The sequence below is a fragment of the Bicyclus anynana genome, chromosome 14 (genome assembly GCF_947172395.1).
Source record: "Bicyclus anynana chromosome 14, ilBicAnyn1.1, whole genome shotgun sequence".
NCBI lineage: Eukaryota > Metazoa > Arthropoda > Insecta > Lepidoptera > Nymphalidae > Bicyclus > Bicyclus anynana.
The window spans coordinates 16,052,277-16,077,901 of NC_069096.1; the positions used below are offsets into that span (position 1 = coordinate 16,052,277).

At 37.2% G+C, this 25,625-nt stretch overlaps 2 protein-coding genes across 5 annotated transcripts in view; one reads left to right on the forward strand and one right to left on the reverse strand.

The window, feature by feature from the left end:
• LOC112053294 (E3 ubiquitin-protein ligase Ubr3) overlaps positions 1-25,625 on the forward strand; it is a 68,594-nt gene that overhangs the window by 26,209 nt on the left and 16,760 nt on the right. For both annotated transcript variants that reach the window (XM_052885611.1, XM_052885610.1), the window contains exons 10-13: positions 23,258-23,439; positions 23,791-23,915; positions 24,231-24,373; positions 25,010-25,173. In XM_052885611.1, the coding sequence (XP_052741571.1) occupies positions 23,258-23,439; positions 23,791-23,915; positions 24,231-24,373; positions 25,010-25,173 (614 nt within the window). The remainder of the gene's footprint in view (positions 1-23,257; positions 23,440-23,790; positions 23,916-24,230; positions 24,374-25,009; positions 25,174-25,625) is intronic.
• LOC112053291 (uncharacterized) lies at positions 283-20,971 on the reverse strand. Of its 3 annotated transcripts, none has more exons than XM_024092676.2 (10): positions 20,388-20,971; positions 8,129-8,270; positions 6,421-6,558; positions 5,737-5,954; positions 4,929-5,021; positions 3,583-3,710; positions 2,823-3,062; positions 2,288-2,419; positions 1,568-1,737; positions 283-554 (listed from the first exon to the last, which is right to left on the reverse strand). In XM_024092676.2, the coding sequence occupies exons 1-10, from the start codon at positions 20,943-20,945 to the stop codon at positions 376-378; spliced, it is 1,998 nt and encodes a 665-aa protein (XP_023948444.2). In that variant the 5' UTR covers positions 20,946-20,971; the 3' UTR covers positions 283-375. The 3 variants fall into 3 exon arrangements, with proteins under 3 accessions (XP_023948444.2, XP_023948443.2, XP_023948445.2); XM_024092675.2 differs by lacking the exon at positions 3,583-3,710 and adding an exon at positions 3,946-4,073; XM_024092677.2 differs by lacking the exons at positions 3,583-3,710; positions 20,388-20,971 and adding exons at positions 3,946-4,073; positions 11,577-12,108.

Genomic DNA, 25,625 nt, shown 5'->3' on the forward strand with positions numbered 1-25,625 from the left:
GGACTATCAACCTGCTTATTTTATTAGCCCCATTCCAGTTAAGCATTAGGTACACATTGATTATATATCAATTCGCCGCATAGGGGAATCCGCCGACGGGTCCACACAGATTTTTAATTGAAAAGTTAAAACGTCAGATAATGGTTAATAATGGATGTTGTTTGGATTTATGTAACATTTGGGTTTTTTATACCAAAGATTGCAACTCTCAAAAGATGTTAAAATCAATACACACGAAAAACATATAAAAAGAAAAACTCCAAAATAAATAAAACAGCAATATCACACTTAAACCGTAAATTTATTTCTCAAATTACGTAATACAAATGAGTATATTAATCGTCTAATAATATTGTCATTATCAATAAGTTACAATTAATTATTGCTGACTGGCAGCACTAAGTCTTTGTCAACTTCGGGGTCAACGAACGCGGGCGGCAGTTCGGCTCTGACGTGTCGCGAGTAGTCGTAGGTGAAGAGCTTGGCCGCCACGAACCCGCCGGAGCCGCGCGCGCCGCGGTGCATGATGCCCGCGCCGCTGAGCAGCGCTGACCCTGGGGAACACCCGATGGGTTGGTCAATATCGACCATAAACTGACAAAAACATATATCCCCTCTACTACAAGGAAGGTCTGGCCCTGTATTGTGCCTTTAAAATACGCTGAATTACGTAGCCTCTGATTTTTTAGTATTAGGACTTCTTAGGCTATAACTAATTTTTTTTACCCAAGTTTGCAACTCTCAAATAGTTGTGAAAAAAATTACACAATAGACCACCGCATTTGTGGACTTCATTTAGATTGTGCTGTATATTTCTTAATTATAGCATTTAACGTCTAAAGTTATTTATGCGTTTTTAAGAGTATTAAATTTGTAACAAATTAAGCCTAACCGGAGTTCTGTAGGTCAATTGGTTACCAAATTATTCTTATGAAAATAAGTATATTTTGAAATGGTTTATCGATACATTTACTGGGTGCGATGCCATTTCTGCTCTGGCATTTAAGGCCTACTACTCAGTTGAGTCAGTAACTCAGTAGGTTCATTAGTAAGCACATGTGTGTCATGAATGAGGCTATAAATGTAATTAGATAGACACATAGGGAATCACACATCTAAGGATGATGACCCAGCGACTGAGTTGATAACGCCCTTACTATAGATAGTCTATAATTAAGACTAGCATGCGTCAACGACAAATCTCGTGAAGAGAGAATGACATAATGTCGTACAATGGTAGTGGAGTTATACAATAGCTATCTCTATCGTCCTAAAGCGACGAAAGAGAGAACGACATTTTCGACTTTACCGTTGTTGATCGACGTTTGTCTTTCTTTCGTTTCGTGCAAACATTACAACATCATGCGTTACTCCGCGCAGTAAAAAAGGTATCAGTGGTAACGTAACGCGTGGCGGTAGGACATCACCCCGCGCCTTCTTCTTGGTTTTAACATACTTTATATACGACCTGCGGTATCGACACCCGCAGCATATTTCCGTGGCGTCATAAAGTTTGTATTAGACATATCTTAGATCTACTGATGTGCCTATGATATATGAAAAATACCTTTGAGTGGCTCAAGCGGCTGGATGTCAACGAAGGGCACCGTGCTCTGCGCCGCGTCAGCGTCGAAGTCGCTGTGCGTGAACTCGATGTACTGGTCGTGCTTGGAGTCCACCGGCAGCGCCCTGGTGCTGCGCGTCGGTATGTCCGGCTTGTGCAGCTTCAACTCGGTCCTGGAACAGAATAGCTTAACAATTGACTCTTGGACTAATGGGGGTTTCCTATTAATATAGCCAACCATAGAGCAATAATAAATATGCCTATAGATCAAACAAAACATTGATAAATGTAAAATCCAGAGACTCACTCTGAGAAACTCTTAAAATATCTGACACATTTTAGGCACTTATTTCACACTTCCATTTGAAGTAATCTTTATGATTTTAGATAGAACGAGCCGAAATTTTTAATTAAGTATGCTGCTCAAATGGATGTAAAAAACTAATTAAAGCTGACTAAATAGAAAATTCGTTACCCCCTAATAAATTAAAATAAAAATCACTCCCACTTTATATGTAGGGAAGGTACCCTAAAAATATTTATTGAAGATTTTATTTTACGACCTTGTTCACATTTTTAATGTTTGCATAATTTACAGCTTTCTAGTAGTTAATAATAACTTAATAATCTCTGCGCTAAAGCGCGGACAGACGGACAGACGTACATGGCGAAACTATAAGGGTTCCTTGTGGACTATGGAACCCTAAAAATGGTACAACTTACCGGGGAACATCACCGCCCTCTGTATTGTCATTGCTGATCCAATGGCTCCTGCCGGGCGCCAGCCTTCCCGTCGTGTAGTTGAAGGGCGTCGAGCGGATCTCGAAGTGCAAATGTGCACCGATCATTCGGAACCTGTTAATAATTTTGACAGTAAAATAGGATGTGTAGTCGAAAAAATATCCTTGACTATACTAAAGCCAAGCTCGATGTGGATAATTTATAAACAAACAAATTAAGAATTAAAGTATAAATCGTTACTAATTTTACACCTAATAATATTTTTACTACTAATTCGTACATTAAGGCAACAGATTTGATTAATAAGCTTAAAATTAGGGCCTTGGGGTATGGTAAGGTTTCACGCGGAAGAAGTCGGGAAGAAGACTATTCCGCTAGTATTAAGACAAAAAGATGTAACATAAATCATTCATACTTTAATTACTTATATGATAGCGTACTTTTTTGTAGAAGTCATCATTCATCATAAACAAAGTTGTCAAGCAAGCCTATCTAGCGTACTAAAAAAACTATTCACCTGACACCAGTTAGGATGTAACCAGTCGGTGAATCCAATTCATCCAAATCGATGGCCCTTCTCTCGTAAGACATCGTGTGGTAGTCCACGCCGTCTCTTATCCCCGGGTCTGTTACATCGAACTTCTGCAATGGCACCCAGCTACCGGGGCTGACTGAACCCCTCTCTCCTAAAGTTCCTTCGCTTATCTGAAGGTGGAATACTCGCCCGTGCTTTACAAGTCTCAAACCAGTGACAACCCTGAAAATCAGATCGTTCATATTAGATAATAGTGTTAGGATAAAATATTCTAGAAGACATGGACACCCGCACCGCACCATGCTACAAGTTAGAACAGAAAGCTGCGAATTGATCCTGATTAATTTCATCTATAAAATACGATTATTAGCAATCTTAAATGATGTTTCATTAATTTTTAAACCTTTAAAGTATGAATCCACTTTTATGTTATATTGCTCAACAAATTAGTGTTTTAAATAAAATTTTACTTTGAATGTTATGATATTGTCTAAAGCAAATGTAAACGATTATCGCGTATATCAGTTAAAACTTGTTCCGGTATTATTTCGTAGATATACCAAAGAGCCATCTTTACTTCTAGTGAAAATGTAATATTGAATTGAATTTCTAATCTACGGAAGAGATGTTAAAAAGCAATAAATACAGCAGAGCTCATAGATGGAGTTAATTCCCATAAAGCTACGGCTTGATTACTAGGTGCGCCCAAAGATGTGATAGATCCCGAATTTAGATAATTTACTTGTTGTTGTTAATATCGGCTATCACGTCTCGCAAGCTGAAAGTGCGTTCAGACGATCCGATATCGTCTTCGCAAAGACACATGCAGTAAGAGCAGTGGAGGAGGTTCCATTTCCACCAGGAGTCGACCTTCGGAGGAAAAAAATAATATTTTTAGAAACACATAAGAAAGAAAACATTTCATTCACTACCAAGCCCTAAACTGCAACGCAATACTTTGTAGTTGCAACAGATTGCGTCAACCAATATATTCAGTGTAAATCAATTAGATTTTGTGAATTTTAGATACGTCTCCTTGAAGAAAATTCAGTTACGAGGTCCCTAAATTGAAGTGTGCGGGTGTCCCAAGTGTTAAGGGACTAACTTGTTGTTGTTAACGTCAGACGTGGAGTCCCAGAGGCTGAAATAGCGGTGGGAGTTAAGGCCGGGTTCGTCGCACAGACACATGCAGTAGGAACAGTGCCAGAACAACCAACGCCACCATGAATCAACCTGGAGAAAGCATAGTTTATGTTAATCACTATTTAAATTAGGGGATGCTGTCTGATTTCTATCTTCATATTTTAGGAGAAAACAGCAAAATTATTTGTTTCCATTATTTTTATCAAAAAGAGAAAAGAAGTTCTCACAGTCCTTTAATTTTACGTGTGTAACCGATTTCTGATCTGAATCTGATCTTTGTTTACCGCATTCAAAATAATATGGTTTCCTCTTCTAAGGGCGGCTGTTGTAATCTGCAGTTTGGTATTTTTGATAAAAATTTTAAACATATTTTATGTATTTCTGTTGAATCTTGAGTTAGTATTGTGCTTTTAGAACAACCAAGTTAAAGTGAGACGATAAATCGTACAAAATTAAACAAATCATATTGTAAAGAAACATAACATATGTTAATATTACGCAGTTACTTGGATCGATCTACTGACCTTATTGACTGACCTTAGTTGAGATAAACATGGCAAATACTCGCGATAACAAGATTTATTTGTGATTAGTAAATCTACTAATAACTGTGGGTATGATCGACTTTAAATTTTGTTTACAATCTCAAGAATTATTTTGACAAGGTCTACCAACTTGTTACTATCAGTTGTCAACGCTGCAACAAATAAGTTAAGAGGTCCATATATACTATTTATAACTCTACTAATATTATAAAGAGGTAAGGTTTGTTGACATTGTAAGGGATAATCTCTAGATCTACTGAAAGGATTTTGAAAATTCTTTTAACAATAGAATACCACGTTATTTGTGCGTGTCACAGGCTGTATTTTATTTCATATTAATAATATAACACGCGTATATAGTTTACCATACCTACTTATTGTCACATCAATTTGCGTTTACCTTAGTGGTGCCACGCGGACAGCTGCCAGCTTTGCCCAATACCCTGCCGTTTTCGTACTCGATCCATTCGTATCTCCGTTTGCTATTCTCCCCCTGTAACATTAAACCATTTGTATAAGATACTGCGACAATTCTAATTATAACTAGCCTCGGCTCGATATCCAATTCAGTTAAATTTAGGATTACAGATATTCTAAGTTCATATTAGTCTAGTCTGGTGCTAATTATCACCCTACCGGTAAGCAATATAACATTATACTTAAAACTTGTTACTCATTCAAATAAGCCCACTTCCTGCATCTGCTTCGTCGTTTAACAACAGATAAGTTCGTAGTTTTCTTTTCTTCGTAGTTAGTGAACACTTATTCACTAACTAAAAAGTTGTTAGTCTTCCCGTATTTTACAGAATATATCTATTTAAGAGAATGTACACAGGAGCTATTTGAGATCGATACACCGTCTTCATTTTACCATCGCAATACGGACTGCTATAAACCAGGTAGGTTTTTATCTCTATTTTATTGACGTTCCAAGTACTCGTACAAAGCGTACACATGGCTAGGGAATGGAACTTTATTCCGAAGTCTGTTTTCTAATTCAATGCAAGAGGAAATTCGCTTTTTTTCTGATAGCGAATTTCCTCTTGCCTGTATACTCTTTGTCACGTGATCAATCGGATATGTCATTTCCATACATTTAGTTTTCGAAGCGTTTGTAGAAAGATAATTAATGTGTAACTGGGCTATGAGCCCAGGAGTGATCAAGGTCACGCGCGAGCCATTTTTAAAAATAAATAAATTTGACTTACCGCTCTACAGATCCACATGTCGGAGTCTATGTAGTTGCAGTCTATGATTCTGCCCTTGCACGCGGGCTGCTTGGAGCAGAACTGCTCTTTGAAGCACGTGTGGTGTTCCGCCAGCGTGTAGTGCGCGCAGTTCTCCCTGCACGTGTTGTCGGAGTTCATGTCCACCTCGTTCTCTATGTACCCTTGCAGCAATCGAGTCACCTCTTCATATGTTTCACCTGGAATTTAAATAAAAACGGTTTGATTCCTCCATGTATTGCTCTTGACTCCATAATCCTTGTTTCGAGCGCGTTAACAACATATGTTGAGACGAGAGAGAAGGTCTACTGTAGAATAATAGCGATCTCTGTAGTGACGATAGGACGAAACAGACAGTGATATGTAAGACATAGTTAGCTATTGAATTAGACTATTAGTTTAGTAGAATATTATAATGTAATTAACAAACCATTTCAATTTGAATTCAGATCACGATCTCCTTGGACGGTTAGTTATTGACCTTTTCTTTCTTCCAAGAAATCAGTTTTTGTAATTCATTATCATAAAGTTAAGATTCATTGACATCTTTAGTAATCGTTACAGAATCAAACTTGACCCTTCAGACTTTTTAAAATTTTATATAGTGTAATCAGATTCAGTATTAAATATTTCGTAATAAACATTATTAGCAACAAATTTATTTACCTAGCTTATGTTGTGGAGGGTCGCATCTATACAGATCTCTTCTGGCCATTGCCAAAGCGGCCCTCGCAGCGGCTGCCGTGCGGGATGTTCTCTCTCCATACCTCTGCCTTGTCAGGCTGGCTTCTTGTGTAAAGTTGCCTGCAATTGTGCATTTAGCTATTGAGACGAATATCTTAGCATTCCTTATTATTGTCACCGTGCTATGCCGGGGCCAACGGGCAAAGAAAAACTCCCAGCTAAGAAGAATTGTGACATGGGTGTAGGGTGAAGGAATTTCTTTAAACCAGTTAACACTCAGTTCGCGTTCTCTCTGCCTAGCTGTATTTGTTATATATCATACTATAGCAGCTTTGGATACCTGTTATTTATTAACTTTTATAATGTTGTTAGAAGTAAAAGTTATGGTCCCGGATTTAATAACATTTTCAATTGATAACATTGTTGTACTCTTGACAAATTCTCTGGAATAATGAATTGTATCATAATCAATAAAATTCCTATTACTTAGTGTATAGTAATAGGATTAGGGAGTGATTAAGTCATGTTCCACTTTTGTTCGATCGTTATTGTTTTCTTAAGACAATTAATTTCACCAACTTTGGGACTTAATTCCAAAAGTTTGAAGTTGCTTTGTCTTCATTGTTCTTTTCCGACAGTCTTTTCGTTTTTTTACTGGCGGTTGCAATATTTTACTTTGTTTATTATTATTAGTGAGTAGGTATTATATTTAATTGTTTATATTAATATTCTATGTTCTATTCTTCTTTCATTAGGGTTTGACAAAACAGCGTTGTGGCTACTTATACCCACAACAAGATTAGCTGAGTTAAAATTAGTTTACTGAAAACGATTTCTAAATTTTTAGCGAATTCGATTTTTTCTGAAAATTGTGCATGTAGCGGTGATTATTCTATACGAGTATATCTATAATTCTGTTATAAGAACATATTTATTGTAATGCTTGAAAAATCTTTTATTTATTTATAAATAGAAAGCCACGTTATTTATGAGTGACATAGGCTATTTCATTTTCGTGTTCCCATAGGTATGGAAACTAAGCGGGTGAATACGCGGGCGTCTGCTAGCATATTATACTGGTTGTATTATGTAACATTAGATGATTAGTGCAGTACCAGCCTAATGAGTATTATTGCAACAATAATTACCTGCATAGGAAATGACGTCGCAGTTATAGATAACTGTTTAATAGAAGGTTGCGGTTTTACCTACACGGTTACTGTTAGGTCATTTATCTCGGCTTATCAAATTGTTTTTTTCTGTTTTTTATACATATATTTCTGTTATTTAGATTAATAATATTTAAGTTATCTACATTTGCAGCTGTATCAATATCATTTATTATGTTTTGTAACATAATAATATAATTTACAACAATAGTAATTTTAATATTTACATTGAAACACTTGAATTGACACATTTGAAACGTAAACTTTCACTACACATTTGTAAAGACGGTTCTGCTAAAAGAAGGTTCTACTGAGAAAAACCGACAGTCAACACAACAGTTGCTTTTTTAAAATGATCATTCTTTTCATTAATGTGTCTCGAAAGTTTATATGAACTACACATTGACAGTTTGTTTAATTCTTGAAAGTTTACCGCGATTTACGGTAATATTACGTATTATGAACGTCATACAGGCGACTGTCACCGTACCCATGCTATCTGAAACACACTTTAGTGTTACCTTTTCCATAAATCCTGAGCAGCATCCACGAGAACTGCATCATGGCGTACCCCTTGATCTCAGTCAGTGATATCGTGTTGTACATGTCGTAGATGAGCTGGTGCGGGGACAGTTGCAGCTCGCAAAGATCGGGATGCTCCTCCTGAAAAGCATTTAATAATAATCATTTATTTACAAGAATTGTTGTTTTTTTTTTTAATTATGATATTTGTTATTTTATGATAAAAAATACAAAACAGTGCAATTACCAATTTAAATGAAATAAAAATAATAAAAAATACAATTACCAAATTCAATGAAAATAATTTAAAATTACTTGAGGTCGTAATATCATAATTTGTTATCAACCCATATTCGGCTCACTACTGAGGACGAGTCTCCTCTCAGAATGAAAGGATTGGCAGACTTCACACCGTAGAATTATGAAAATTCTTATACGCGCATTAACAATAATTTATCTAAACTAATATAATAAGTAAAGTTCCTAAAACACAAAATCATGTATCTAAACTAATATTATAAAAAACCTCTTTCATTTTTGTTTTTTTTCATACGATTTAACTCAAATCTTCTCGACCGACTTTAAAAATTCTTTCATCATTAAGAAGCAACAACATAGTATTAATAGGCTATTGTATCCCCGTATTCCCACGGGGACAAAATAGCACAATGAATTACATATGGCTTACGCAGTATATTTACTAGGTCAACCACCGCGAATGATTTATTTAAATATTTATGTCATCATGCCAAATATAAACAAGGGTATAATTTTTTTTTTATAGTTGGAGAAAATAATTACTGATATTATTATTTAGAGAAGGTAGTTGTGTATAAATGTTGATTATTGCATATTCAAATTTTCTTTTAAATATTGAATTTACAAGTTTAAACGAACTTTTAAAATCGAAAATTGTTATAAGGGATTACCACGTTCTTGGACGACGAAAATGTGAGCTTTAGTTCTGCCAACTTTGAATGTTCTCAAAAAAAAAAAAATCCGACCATTCACATCTCATTCATTAATCACAACATAATATTATGTTTCTACATTGTCTCTAACACGGAACATACTGTGTTATGTAAACTCAGGTTCTTGAATGTAAGCAATATAATTTCCATTTCATAACAATTTATCTGTTGTCATTGTCAGTAATAATAATAATTTGTGAGATCACTGGGTCATTATGGATCCAAAAATACACGACTTAAATGTGTCTGTGATTCAAATAATTGTATTTTCTCATACAAACATACATAATGAAATTTTACCGTTTGTAAGTTTGTCCGCTATTCTCTGGAGCGGCTGATCGCGGCGGTAGTGTTATATGTATAATATTATGTACTCAATGCGTTTAAAACTTATAATAATCCTGTTTCTGTGGGAGTATCAAGATAAAAAGTAGCTTAGGTTCTATTTCAGACATAGTAAATCCCTGTGCTCTTGGCATAACAAATATCGATCCACACATCCGAGCAAACTTTCATTTTTATAATGTGTAAGTCTATTGGCAGTATAGGTATTAGTGGTAACTAGCCCCGGCCATAGCCTAGAAGAAATAAATGAGAAAGTAGTTCATTGTTTCTTTTTTCCCACTAATATTATTTACAATCGACGATACTACGTATCTTTAAACACAGCCAAATAATAACAATTCTTTAACGCTTAAAAAGGAAGTTACGTAGCGGCGATTTGTTTTGCAAGTGGCCTGTTTTTCTGTCATTGACTCAACTAAAACATTTATTTGGCTTCGTAACGTTCAAAGAATGTTTTGCTGTGTAAGATGGATTTACTTATAAGGCATGTATTTAATATGATACATGTTTATCACGTTTTATGTTCAGCTGCACCTCGGTCTATATTTGTATCACCAGTTTATGCGAATTTATATGGGCGGAGTTATCTCTTCTGCTTTGAAATTATTTTTATATATTCTCTCTAATTCTCACCATGGCGGTAAGATATGAGAATGAAAAAACTTAGTATTTTCAATACAATATTTTACCGATTTGTTTGTTGGACTTGTATTTTAAAGTACTTCCTCTTATAATTGTATAGTTATGAATTCCAATTCCCTATCGGTTCCCTAAGTTTCCAAATTTTATGTCAAACATTGATTTCTTTACTAAGTTGCATAATACGGAATATACCATAACAATCTCGACTAATTCTAAACTTATATATGTACTTGTTTATATTACTTCGCAACGTTTCTCTTGTTTTAATTAGTTATTTTTATGCGTGACAGGATTATAATGTTTATTATATCACCTAAACTAATTAATTAGAAACAGTTCATTGAAAAACAATTCCAGGTCATTATGAACGATATACGTATTGTTGTATATTTTACGATACAGGTAAGAAAATACTCTAATTATTTGTCTTTATTATCTTAATTGTTAAAAAATATTTCTTGAAATTAGATTTTATCGCAATTTAGTTAAGATTGTTAGGATATACACAACCAGTCAACCTACAACATGCAGTATATAACGTTAGTTTTGTTTACATTAGATTATCTATTTTATATTCGGTTTTTTAGACTAAACAAAACATGACAACTGATCATATTGCCTACATGCTTTTAACAATTTAGTACATTGAACATAACGTCGCTTTTCTTTTATTATATTATCGTATTTACCTAATCCAATTACTGTTGAGTGAACATTTTTGACATTTTGACGCGTATTAAACACAAAGTTGTAATACTAGGTCAGTGACATCCACCAAACCGAATACGGACTACTGCACACCTCCGTTTCACCACTGTCGCCATACTTTCCGATGTCCTTATTCAATCTTATTGTTTGTTTATACTTTATGTCTTATGGATAGCTCATTGTTAGGTTATCATGAGGTCAGTTACGTTGTCCCGCGTCAGCAGGTGTTATTTGGGTTTTCCGTCACCAAATTCTCAGTAGCAACCTAAAAGAGCTGAGCTGTCGATTCCGAAAAGTGATACTGACTAATATATAAAAATTTAACTAGGTAAAATTTTTTATCATTAATGAATAACAGATGAGGATATATATTTCTTATGCTGGATCTAGTACTATATGTTTCACCGGTAGCAAATTTATTTGCCTGTGTTTTCAATCGACCTTTATAATCTGTGGTATGAACTACACCTTTGTGGCCAGCAATAAACAGATATTAGCCCATCCGCGTTGTTAATCAAAATTTAGTTCCAAGTAAAAACTTCCAAAAGTTGCTGGCATTATAGGTTGATTTATAGGTACCTCTGTGATATAGAGCACAGACTAACCCCAGTGATTTCGGACACTAACAAGTTCATCGTTATCTCAAATGTTTCATTATTCTTGACTTTAATGGTTGTATGCTTTGCGATCGATTTACACACTTATTGAGTTTGACACTTTGTAACAACAATACAATTTAATACCTGTATCACAGAATAAATCACGGAACATCATTCAGTACCTGTATCATAGATCGGAACATGTCTCCATGCTCCAGCAAGTCGTGTATCTTTCTCACGGCCTGCGCGACGGACGCCTTGGGGTCCATCAGCACCCCTTCCGCGAGGTCTAACCATTCTCGCACCGGCGCCGGCACCGAGCCGGGCACGGCCTGGCGTTTGGCGAACTCGACGAAGTTTTTGTAGTAACCCTCGATGATTTGCGACTTCTCCACAAACTTTATCCACAGCCAAGTGTCGAAGGGCGGTCGTGGCGGTCTCGGGAGCGTCTCGATTTTCTCGTCGAATTTAACAAAGGCCTTTGTTAACTCGACGTCGCCTCCGACACTGCTCGAGCTCCATTCTGGGTTCGTGACGTTCTTCCACAGCCGTTCCTCGAGATCGTAGAACTTGTTGCGCGCGTCGTCGACGGCGGTGGGGTCGCAGCGGGCGACGGCCAGCAACGCGAGCAATGCCGCGTATCTCATTGCGTTCGTCGTGGGCACTCGTGGGGACCGTGTGCGAGCGGGGCGCGCTCGCTACTGACGGTGACGAGCGGAGGGGACCCGGCCCGGTCCGACACTCGCCCCCGCTAGTGGTGGACACCACTTTATATCGATGAATTATAATGCGTTTGATCAAACATCAAATTGTTCTTGAAATTAAATTAATGCCGTTAGTTTTAGACTAATTCGTTTTTAAAAACTCTTATGTAACAAAGATATTTAATTTTTATATTTTTTGAAAGATTTTCTCGAATTCCCACAAACGAAAATGTTTTGGATTGTAAGAAAGTAGATATTTTCACGTATAGTTTTTTAATCCGAAAAAGTTGTTGTTTATTACCCGTCTCAAATAAGAAATATGTCAGTTACAGTCAATATTGATTTTTCTTTAATAATATTTTTTATTGTTAATATTATGTTGTTTGATATCAGTGTGTTCACGCCGCAACCTTTAGGTGTACCGAATGCTACTGATGACTGACGCTTAAAAAGTAACGCTGAGTAACATTTTAATCATAAAGTCGGACTTACATACTCCACAGACATGCCAACTTGAGTCGGCTTCGGAATGCTGTCGGTTGGTTTATTGTGTTTTTACCTAAACTGTTACGACTATATCTTTAGTTAATCTTCTGTTTTCAATAAGTACACAGTCACAAGACTCATCGAAATGCTCCTTGTATAATGAAAATTATTTCTATACGAACAAATTAATGTGTTTTTTTTACTAAAATGTATATTATAGTAGGTATAAAGTTATATTTGTCCCGAGATAAGTATAACTATAAATGATATATATCTAAGTTATAGTTAGGTTATATAATATAGTTGCAAATATTTTCGATTTCCTCGTTTAATCACCTTGAGTATATTGACGTTTCAGTTTCAAGGAAAATTAACAAGTTAGCCTTGTGCCACTACCGGTCCACTTTCACTTTATATTATTACCAACGATATGACGTTATACAAGTATTCATGTATTACCGGTAATACTTAGTTAGTTGATGTTTCTAAAATAAATATAAACTTTATAAAACGTAGACTTCTTTGTCGATATCGGTTTGAAGTGTGTGCCTAGTAAACAGCACTAGCACCCGCATATTAATATTTGTTAGTTTTTTCACAAAGTTTATTTACCATGCCCGTAGTTCTTATCTCATTGCAACAAGAAATATTATCGCATATAAAATTATTATTATTTGCTCGCATGAATGCATAATAATTTGCACTTATAATATGGTAAACCGTACTTTGTAATATTTTATATTCAAATATAAAAATTACTTTACTAACTCCCTTTTTTTACTTTACTAAGTTTTTTGTTCGGTGAGTAATAAAATAAATTACAATTTGTCACAATATCACATTGAACACAAGTCCCGTGGTCTGGTGAGTTATTCTGCAACGATGTTTTGTATAACTCTATGCTCGGAGCTTTTCTATCTGCCACACGATGGAACAGGCATATCCACTGTGAATCCAAGGAATGCAAAGATATTCGCCTCTCTACTAACTGTAGACTTTGTTCTCTTGGGATTCGGGGCTTTCCCTTCGTTCAAAGTCAAGAAAGCAAATCCAGTGTGCTTCTCTAATATACAATAATTTTCTGTGCTATAAAAATGGTGAAGCGGTTTAGGCGTCCAAACGTAACAAACATTTACTATCACATTTATTATTTGTTATGTATGTGTCAGCCCTAACTGCATTCTCCCTATTCGTTACACTGAATTGCACTTTATGTCGATATCGATTGCCACTAGTGTACGCATCACTATCGACCGGCGTGGTACTATTGTTAACTAAGCTCAATCTTTATTTGCCTTTCTCGAAGTGCTTATCTCCTCGTAATAAGAGTTGTGTTTCGGTGTCAACTATTCAGGTGAGATCGTAATCCTTATGTCTGAGGCAATAAGGGATGTATTGCTGTGACATCAATCTGGGTGAGATTAGTTAATATTATTATTTGCCCGCTCGTATGCACTGTCAGCTGACACCGGTCGCGGAGTGGATCATGCTGCTCATTGTTTTTATTACCGCCGTGTATAGGGTGCTCCTATTTGGGATTTCCGGTTTTGGCATCCTAATGTGCGTTTGTTTGTTTCACGCCTTAATTACTTAAATGATGACCATGAAATTTGCCATACATGCCATTTACATGAGTTTGTTTTTCGCCTTAATTAAGTGATTAATTATCACCTTTAACTCATCATAACATGACGTTTGCCTACTTGTAAAATAAGTCTATTTGAAATAAATGAACTTAGATTTTTTTTTGACTTTGATGGGCATTAAATTCTTATGCTTTGTTAATGTCAATATCATAATAAAATACAAAGTAATAAGTCGTATAGTGTCATCATATACGAGTTACGCTTAGGTATGTTATATCATATACCTTTGTATAACACATACAAGCAGTACGTACTTCCACATCAAAAGGAAAGTCGATAAACTGCTTTAAATTAGCTAATGTTAGCCCGCGTGAAAGTGCAATTAAGGTCGTTACCTAGCTAAGGCTAGGCGCTATAGAACCGAATTAAAAAGAACAATAATTTCGGAGCGACCTGTATACGAAATACAGATGTTGCGCGTTTGGGTTCCAGTGTCACTCGAATAATTAGTGCTTATTAACGAACAAGTTATATGTATATACATACACGTACAAGTTTGCTCGTCCGTTTGTAATTCTCAGTAATCGAGAGCGTACTATTTTCGTTATGATTCGTGGAATCTTTTTGTTTTGTAAATCGCATATGTACCTATATATTTCTATATTAAAAAAAAATGTAAATCTCTCTAGATTCTCCAGCTGGCCTATTCACTAATTTGGTCTTTATTAACAACCTTAAACATCAAATCAATTGAGAAATGTCAAGTACCTACTGTATGATATCCACGAAGGGTTGTCAGTAGGCACCGGGATGACATTTATTACATAGAATCTTAATTTTGTATATGTCAACCGGCATACGTCAAAGTTAGTGAGTTTGACCGCAGGCCACCCCTGTAACTTCTCGCTGATTTTAAATACAAAATGATATAAGTATGTATAGTAGCAGTAGTAAGCCATATTATGTCTCTTATAGCAAAGTTTTTGAGCTCTTTGAGGTATCCCAACAACTTAGTTGAAACTCTACCCAATTTGTTTATGCATAGTTATAGAAAGCATGCGATTCGTCTTTGGCCATTCACCCTAAAACGAAGTTATCTAACCAAGTGAGCCCCTTGGGATTGTAATTCATGGCGTCCCTTTAATTTTATTGAGTGGAGCGTGAAGCGCCCCGCCTACCGACTGTACTATGTTTTGTACTTTACTCAATGATCAACAAAAATAAAGCTTAACCCAGGTCCTTGTGACCCGAAACCACCATAACCTAACCACTGGACATAGGCTTTCACGGCCTGATTGACCTCAAGTGGGTATCCATTTTCGAGCCTTATTGACCAGTGGTTAGCCTATGCAGCTTCGGATCTCGGGGCCCTGGGTTCGAATCCTGGTTCGATAAGATACTGAGTTTTTCTAGGAAATTTTATGTTCTCAGCCCAGAGTTGAGCTGTGCCAATGGCGGAGAGCACGCTAAGGCGTCTCTTTCATCGTTAACAAGTGATAGTGGTCGTAAATTTATTAAACATTATCACCCTAAGCCCGCCAACCCGCATTGAAGCAGCGTGCTGGGTCTAAGCTCCATATCCTGTAATGGGAGGCCTGGCCCTGTAGTGGGCCGTTAAAAGAGACTGATAATGATGGGCAACGCTCAAAATACAGAAAACTCCAGAAGGTGTGATCGCTCTTAGGAATGAAGACGTTTAAACTACTCTTTATTGGTGTAATTTCACGAACAAGCGATTTCTCACTCTGTGTATGCAGCGTTGTGTGACGTAAAAGGTACAATTTTTTGGACGTTGGCAATGCGTGCTTTACAAAGACGGCTGAACGTGGCTTCTGGTGTTTTCTGTATTTTGAGAGGCCACCATTCCATATAACAAATCATCAAATCTCGCTTATTTTCTTATTTTAATAGTAGGTAAGTATTTAAAATAAATCACCAAGTTTTGATAAATCCTAATGTAACTTAGATGTTTAAATTCATCTGTTCCTGACCTACGACCTCGCAGATAGCACGCCGTATGCGTCAATCGAGCACCCACAATACTCTTGGCCTACTATTCTAGACCTAAACTCGTAACCGTTCTAAGAGATGCATCTAATGCTCCAAACATACATAATGTTTATAAGGAACTTGAATGTTAGGTCACTAAGGTGTATATGAGTAAATGAGTCAAGTGCAAATTATAGGGAGCTTACACACGTCATAATATTGTATGTGTAGGTTAGGTTGCCCTTAAATAATACTACCGTAATAATACTGAAGTACCTGCGCCGTAGAACGGCTTTAGACCACCTTACCTTACTAGTTACTTATTTTTTTGATTTGACCCATATGATGAGAGGTTTGACCCATAACACCGCTCCATTGCGAGTTGACGGGCCTTGCCTGTATTCTTGTGTTTTGATTTGGGGTACTCGTAGGGCATAATTATTTCGCTGCGACGGGGTTTATCTACATAAGAAACTTGATTTTTCAACAACACTATTTCAAATTCCTAAGACGATCCATAGATCCTTTTTTGATTTTTATTCTGTCGTACATAGCTTTTCTGTCGTAATTTTTTTTTTTTCTATTTTCTATTTTATGTTAAACACTTCAATGTAGTATGATTGATTGCTATAGGCTTTGAAACCGTCAAACTATTAAGCCCTAAATTGGTCTCATTAAAAATGCAATGGTGAAGATGATTTAAAAAAAATGGAATTGCGGGTGAAAGAAAAACACCTTCGTTGATTAATTAGGAAAGTTATTGCACTAACAGAATTTTATGTTAGGTGGATACAAAAAACAAAAAAATCTAAATAAAATACGGTAACCAACTGGCGAGTGTATGTCTGTGTTTGTATTTTTTTTTTTTTTTTTTAAAAAGAATATTTGCCATATCTTTAATAATATGACCAATATTCCCATTGCCCTCCAACTAGTCGGGAAAGACTGTGCTAGGAGTGGGTACCACAATAGACCAACGGGGTGAGGATCGAACCACCACCTCTCGGTGACGAGTCCGACCGCTCTTACCGTTGAGCTATTGAGGCTAACTATGGACTAGCAAACGCCCGCGACTTCGTCCGCGTGGAAATCGATGTAAATATTCAACCCCTATTTCACAACTTTAGATATTGAATTTTAAAAATTCTTGAATCACATTATATTTAGTATGTTTTTTTTATAATTTATAAACAAATTATTTAAACTGTTACTCAAAAAATTGGTAGTTCAGCCGTGAAAAGTTAACAGACAGACCTACTTTCGCAATAATATTAGTATGTTATGTAGTGTGAATAATTCACCATGCCCTTGACTTGCAAGTTGTAGTTGTACGGTCACAAGTGAAGTCTACCGCATCGGAATGCCTATTTATTTTCCGCATATCGAAGTCTGTTAGTAAGATTTCAAGGCAATGGAAATTGTGTCTACCCCTGAACCACGTGACTGTTACACTCCCAAAATACAAGACGTTATCCCTGTAACCAACTTATTGTTACTTTCAAATACATTGCGCGTTTCTTTCGATAACATTTGGAGTGTGCCGTTGTAAATAAATAAATGTATGTTTTGCATAGCGTAGTACCGTACTCGGCATTCTGGATTTAGTTGTCCACACGTATAGGATAGTTGTAGTAGAATACCTACTATTTCTATCGCTTGTATTGTAACTTTCAACTACATTGCGTGTTACCTTCAATAAATAAATATACAGTATTCTCCGTAAGCGTAGACACTGGAAAGCACGCATGTTCATGACACAAATATTTCCCAGTTGTGGGAAATCGAACCCACGGCCGTAAATGCTGAAAGCAGGCTCACTACCCACTGTAGTGGGTCAATAACATCTATAGTGCGCCTGCTGCAATCATGCTTTAAAAGTCAAAATTCATTTATTTCAATTAGGCTTAGTTTACAAGCACTGTTGAAAGGTCAAGATTAGGTCATAATTTAATTTAATCTAATGGTGGTAATAATAGTCGAAAACTTGAAACTAAAGTTACGAGGGTCCCAAACGCGTCTTGGTCCGAGAAGAGCCCACAACAAACTCAGCCAAGGTTTTTTTTTGTTTACCGCCATTTTACAAACTTATTGAAAACTAAGCACACAGTCGTATATAACAGTTTAACACCAAGCTTTTTTATCATTAATATAATCATTAACACTATATATATATATTTATGATATTTGCCTTGAATTTGTACAACTGATGATTGTATGGTTTTCCGCGTACCGTGCGCCTTGTCTCTCATCGCGTACATTGAGTGGGCACACTCTCGATAGCGAAACGTTTTATCTGTGAACAAAGTTGTTTGACCCCTCTATGTTACTCATGTTCGCTGTGTGCTATAGTATGCGCCAAACTCACAGTCCGCTCTGAACATAGGCGTACGACTGCGCAGTAGACGTGCACTATGTGCACAACTAGGGTAGGCATTACGCCAGCCACTCGCAATAGATTTAATATTTGTTTTATACTCGCCGTTAAAAGACACTTTGCCTTATAATAAAGTCTAAAGGATTTCAAGGCAGCAATACTGACTGTGGACACAATAAGCTCAATGAGTGTGAGTCACTCGTGTGACCGTTAACTCTTTGTGACGTCACCACGCAGGTCCTTACTCTTTGCCGAATTGATTTGCATGTGATTTTGCCGATACAGGGTGTTAACGTTATTAATTAATTAGTTATTGAAGAAAGCTATAACCACCCGGCGTGGTTTTACATCCTGTGTAGGAGTAAAATATAAACTATGTTACTCGCTGATAATGTAGCACTCCATTAATAATATAATTTTAAAATCGGTCGGTCCAGTATTTTCGGATCTTTCTTCTTTCTTTAGATTGTATAATTAATTAGTAAATTGCAAAGGTTATTGAGATTTTAATAACATTGTCATTAACAAAGACGTTTGAGTCCTACCTGGATGAGTTTGTTGTGGGCTTCTTCTCAGAACCGCTAGTTACTGTAGAAAATATAATAGTCATGTCGTCCGTGCTCTGCAGGACGATACTTTATTTATCAGGCGTGTTGGAGAAGCGTGTTTGGTTTAATTCCCCTCTTCTCTCTAAAGAAACATGTCTGACATTGTAAAAGGCCGTTAAAAAATTTGCTGATAATTAATATAAAAGCCAAACGATGTGTGACGCGTATCGTATTTCTGAGCATAATTGGAGATTAAACGAACTTACCTGACGAGGAGTTCTATGCTCATTTCTTCTGAAGGCATTTTTGAATAAACCTTGGCTGAGTTTGTTGTGGTTATTTGGTTCTCTTTGGAACCCTCGTAACTTTAATTTCAAGTTTTCGACTTTAATTAACACCATTAAATCATCACATAACATGACGTTTCAAAAGTGCTTGTAAACTAAGCCTAATGACATCCTAAATTAATTTTGATTTCTTTTTTATGTAATCGGTACGAAATTAATTAAAATTATTTAAATTCTAAAATCGGTACGAAGTTGATATGATACTGTCTCGACTTCGAATCACAAATTGTACGTTTTGTTTGTGACTGGCTTTGTTTACTGAAAACTGATAAACTGAGGAAACAGTCCATATTGTTTCTTGCATGTTTGCCCGCACTTTGTTGTTAATGACATGTGTAGGTACGTGATGTTACAATGTTCATTTTTAAACGTAAATTGTCGACTATTTATACACATTTCTCACGTAGTTTTTACATGTAGGTAAAAGTATATGAGTATTAAAACTTTAACATTCATCGCCTTGAGTTGCACTGTGAGGTGGACCATTGGCCTAATCCCTCTCATTCTGAGAGGAGACTTGAGCTCAGCAGTGAGCCGAATATGGGTTGATAACTATTAGACGCCCGTTACTTCGTCTGCGTGGTTAACTCTTAGGTACCCCTGTATTCCCAAAGACCCCCTCCTCCCCTTTAAAGTAATAAGCCTATGTCACACATGAGTCTGGCTCAATAATGTCAGTGGCTGGATAAATATTGTAAACTCCAAATCAGATCAGTAGGTACTAAGTACACTACAAAATCATAGGCTACAAACATGCATACATAACGGCCTAATACAGAACTTTTTAAGTCAGTTAAAATATTTCAAATTAAAACATATTGTCCACCTACCTACATTAAGTAGCTTTCTAGTAAACTAGTAAACTATCACTCATATAGTTCCTTTAATCACGTATAGGTATAACGTTGGTTAGTCGATGTGTGACGAACATAACCGTCAAATACTAAAATGTATCAAACCTGCAAGTCATCCAGCACCAAATTCAAAATGCCGCGACCGAGTAGGTGCTTGTGTGGGGGCGCTATCAACGAGTGGACCCTCTCCAACAAGCCCGGCAACGACGTCGAGTCGTGGGACACGCACCACAGCGCGAAGTTCTCCAACGTGGACCGTTCCAACTCCTTCTGGAGTCGCACATACTCCCGCATCTGCAGATCGGCGACCGCCACTCTGCTGAGTAAATCTGCCATTTCATGTAATCTCAACTCCAATCGAGCTCCGCGTCCCGCTGTCTTCGCTATCAACATCGCCACTGCTCTGGTCCCTTCTAACCCCAGTTCAAGTCTTTCTATCTTACGCGATATCTCAGCTAGCCGCCCCAAAACCATCCTCTCCCGCCGCCTTATAACGGGCAGGTCGACCCCGCCCGATAGGTTCAACGGTTTACCTAGAATGTCCCATGAGTTGAGCACTTCTTCACCGATCTCCTTGCCCAGTTTGAGCACGTCGACCGCTTCGTCTATGAACGCATGCGCGGAGGCTAGTATCAGGAGAAGGGAACACGCGCGGACAGCCATGGCGTGGCGGCGGACCGACTCCCACTGAGATCGCACGCGAGAGGCTACTGGGTGGCCAGCTTTCAATTTTTTCACTCCCTAAAAATTGTTTAACCGACTGCCGACACTAATGTCGAGAACTTAATTATTTATAATCCAATTCATGTTTGCTAGTGTTTCATTTGTTATTTAATTAAGCATTGAGCTTCATTAAAATCTTTATTTTGTACGTCGATTAAGTATCAGTATTTTGTGTATCGTGTGGTATTTGTTGATTATTATTTATTGTCGTTACTGAGCAACGTTTCGCCGAACGGCTTTAGAGGAGCTGCGTAACACTTTAGGCACTTTCACTTTTACGCCACTACCTTATTACTTTAAAAAATTAACATCGAATATTGTAATATATGTAAAGGAAAGCAAGTTGTGTTTGACGCCATATTTCTGGCACATTTGGCAACTTGGCTATCTGTTACAACTAGTTTAATGTTTCCGGACCATTTCTAACTATCAACTATGTGAATAAACACGATCTGCCTCCACTTTGCCTCACAACGCGCAGTATGACGGATACCGTTCGATTGAATGAGTCACTCGCGAAACCTGTTCACGAGTCCACTTTTTGTGTCTATTGGCATTGAGTAGGTATTTGTGTTTAACAAAGAGTTGGCTTCACTGCTTTATTGTGATAACATAAACGCGAATATAAAATACCGTTTTTTAAACCTTTTTAAATTTTATTTTCCACTAACTAAAATAAAAAAGGTTTTATATTAAAACATTTCGAAAGTTGCAGAGCTTGTTAGAAATAAAATTAATCATTAGGTAGATTTTAAAATATAAATATGTATTTGTTTTTTATTGACATGCCTCATTATTTTCAACTTTCACTATTGACTAATTTACTTCAAGGGTCGTACGCATGACTCATATATATGATATTACGCACCTATATGAGAAATTAACTATTTTCAAAAAACTAACACAAGTTCTACTATTTAAATCGATTTGGTGATATATAAACGTATAGAACCAGTAACAAATATCTGTCAAATTTTAGAACGTTATATTTTAATCCATGATAGAAGAAGTACCTACCCTATTTTGGGCGAATGCCGTGAAAGCTAGCAACACAGTTGGCCGGCCAACCCTCTTTAATTTCCGCTGCAGACAAGTAGGTATGTCAACAAAAGCTTTATGCTTGTGGAGTCTGTTTCACGCTTAATGCGTCCACTTGTTGCCAGTACGTTATCGTAATTTTATAACTTGACAGGGACATTGTATTCTATTCTACGAAAAGAATTCGTTTATCTTGTATTCTTTACTTTAGTAGTTCCATTATTCGGGGAAGAACCGAGATATTTGTGACTTCGAATCTTTACTAAGTATGAGATAGGAGCAAAAATATTATTTAGGGTATAGTTGGGATATTGTATACTTTAGTTGTTAAGGGCTCTCGATTATTGTACAATTTTTAAGAATCAATAAGTAGACGTAGGTATCATTATTTTATAATCTACTTAGGCGATGAGGGGATTATTACAGTGCCTTAACTATTCTGTTTTGTATTTAATATTTTGTTTGACAAAGACAAAGAGTGCCTAATTATGTAATTGTCTAGTGAATCACATTAACTTAGCTTAGCGTTTTATATACCTACAGTAAATTAGTTAAGTACATTTGTGCTTAGATTCAATATTTAGGAAAGAGTTATGGTAAAACTCCGTAATTATATCCTATGGGGTTATACTACAGTATAAATTGAGAGCGATCGATCCGATCAGATGTTAAGTGATCACTGTTGCATATGAAAAACTGCGTGATTTGCGAATCTGCATGATTTCACCGTTGCGATGGAAATTTTCCAGGAATTTGGTCCTACCCCATTAAAACGCAGCGGTAATAGCGCAACATTTCACAAATTATTATCAATTGATATAAAAGGTATAATTTCGATACTAGCAATTAGTAAAAATACTCTGAATCTACACTGTATTTTTGTTTGTAACGAATAAACTCAAAACTACAGGACCGATTTGAAGAATTCCTTCACCGATAGAAAACTGCATACATTATCAGCGAGTAAGCTACATTTTATCCCCGTATTTCAACGGGAGTGGATACTACGGGTGATACCGCGAGGTTCTGCTAGTGTAATATAAAATATCGAAAACATTTTGATGTTCAAAGTTGAAATTTGGCCCTAGGTAGCTTAGGAGACGTACGCTAAGAACGGATTTTGTGAGAAAGCCGGTTTGAGGAGGTCTAAGGGTGGACGAAATCGCGTCTTTCTGAAGTATTCAATATAGTAAAATGGAACTGTTTGTCCGCAGAGTCTGTTCTACGAGATCCTGGCGGGCGTGTGGGTGCGCAACGGGCTGCAGATCAAGGGGCAGGCGATGACGTACATCCAGGCCAACTTCTGCAACTCCATGGTGGACATGGACATCTTCTGGCTGCAGATATGCGCCGCGCACCTGCCCGCCGACCAGTTCCTCGACATGTGTATCGACGTGTAAGTGTCAACTCATACGTCAATGGTCCTTCAACACACGCCGGTTGTGTTGCACTTTGGTTGTGAGATGCCAGCCAAATGCCAGATTGGAAGCTTTGGCATATGTCTCACCAGCTTGTTTGCAGTGGCACAGCTGCATCTTCACGGTGAGAAGGTATCAGAGAATGACGACCTTTCTCTCGAAACAAACTAAGAGTATTATAAGTACAATGCAAGGAAGGCATGTGTGCTCATTTATAGTAAATTCCGTGCCCTTCTGAAAAAAGACTGAAAATGAACAACCAAATGGCTTTTTGTGTGTAAAAATGGCCGTTAGTCCGCCAGCTTATAATAAAATGTGATTTCCATCAGTTTTGGCGTCCGCGAGTGGCTGAGTCTGACGCCGATGTCTCCTGCGCAGACGTCAGAGCAGTACGCCATGGTGGAGGGCTTGCTGACATTCCTCGCCATCCTCGTCTCCTCCAGAACTAATCTTGGTATGAGCCTTACCACTTATATTTACTTGAGTGAATTGAGAGTGTACTTAGCTTTGCGCATACACATCATTAGCGTAGATGACTAGTCTTAGCAAGGCGTTGTCATTTAAAATTGGTCAGCGAACTTCAGCATGAGATTGGCTACCATTGCCACAATTGAGTCTGGAGATTTTCTTAAATAATCTTATCATTATTCCATCCACTTTTGAATAATCAATGTTAAAATTGGTTCCTCTTCTTATGGAAGACATTGTGAATTAAGAAATGGTTGTGTTCGTAGACACTTTTGAAAATGGCGTGAATGTGTTTTTGAAGGTAACGACGAGTTGACACAGTCCAAGCTGGAGGTGGCGACGCTGCTGGCGGCGGGCGACAAGACGCACTCGCAGCTGTTGGAGCTGATGCCGGAGCGCTCCGGCAACGCGCACACCAGGAACTTCGAGACTGTGCTCAGAGAGGTATCTGTTCCAGTAGCTTCTGGTGACCATATAAAAGCTGCAGCTTCTGAAGATTTCCCCGTCGAAGTTCCAAGGTTTAGCGGCCGGCCTTGAATTCGAGAGGTCTCTCACCGTTAGTGTTGCTTGTCTGATTTTTTCGATCAGTCAGCTTCAGACATCGCTTCTCCTGGAAACTTCCTCATAAGCGACTTGGCCTAGTTACAACTACATCCAAAACAAAAGGGACATAGAATAGATTGACTATACATTAAAAAAAACCCAACTCGTTTGTTGATAAATAATCCACATTATTTATCAACAAACGAATTAAAAATGAAGGTAGAAGACGCATGTTGTTTAACACCGAATTTGTTTAAAAGAATGTATTGTTTTTTATAAGATGTTATTGAAAATATATTAACTATCTATGAATCTGATTGTTCTGAGATGTTTTTAAATTAGGAAAAAGTTAAGAGTAAATTGCCAAGCAATTAATTTGTTTGTTGATAAACGTTCCTCATCGAGTTTGGTTTCAGTATCGGTCTTTTTTTTTTCGGAGACATTTGCAGTATCAATTCGGAGCTGAGAATCTAGCATTACACTCCCATACCTCGGCACTTCAACCCTTTTAAGCATAACATGATTTTTCGTTCACAGCTATCAGACTACCGCGCGCCACCCAAGGGCTCGGAGAACCTGGAGCAAGGGTTGTTTGTGCCCAAGCCGATAGTGTGGGAGCAGTACTACGACCCGCTGCACCTGCTGCAGAGGGCGGTGCATCGCCGCGACTTCCACACTTCCATGGACCGGTTCACAGCCTAGTGAGTGCATTGTATACATATTGTATGGTTAACAAAGCCAAGTATAGTGGTCCGAGAGACATACACTTTTAGGACGGATTTAGACATTTTAGGAAGGCTGGAAGTTTGTTAGTCTATGCTCCTACCATAGATAGGTACAGTAGCCAATTATGGACTGAGGTGGCTTTGGAAGATAACAGACTCTCAAATGACAAGTATGAGGCGTATTTTTTTAATAATTCTCTTCGGAGTAATCATGTCCTCAGAAGCCTAGTCACTTATTAAACTATTAACTAATCAACAGTAAAAAAACATCTGGCTAGTAACAACCTATAATAAACTACCCTCCTCCCAACTTATAACTATTGTTTACATTATAGTTATAAGTTGGGAGGAGGGTAGTTTATCAAACTACGTTTACTTTCAGATGTAACTTAGTACCGATATGTTTTAACGATTTTATCTCGCCTCGC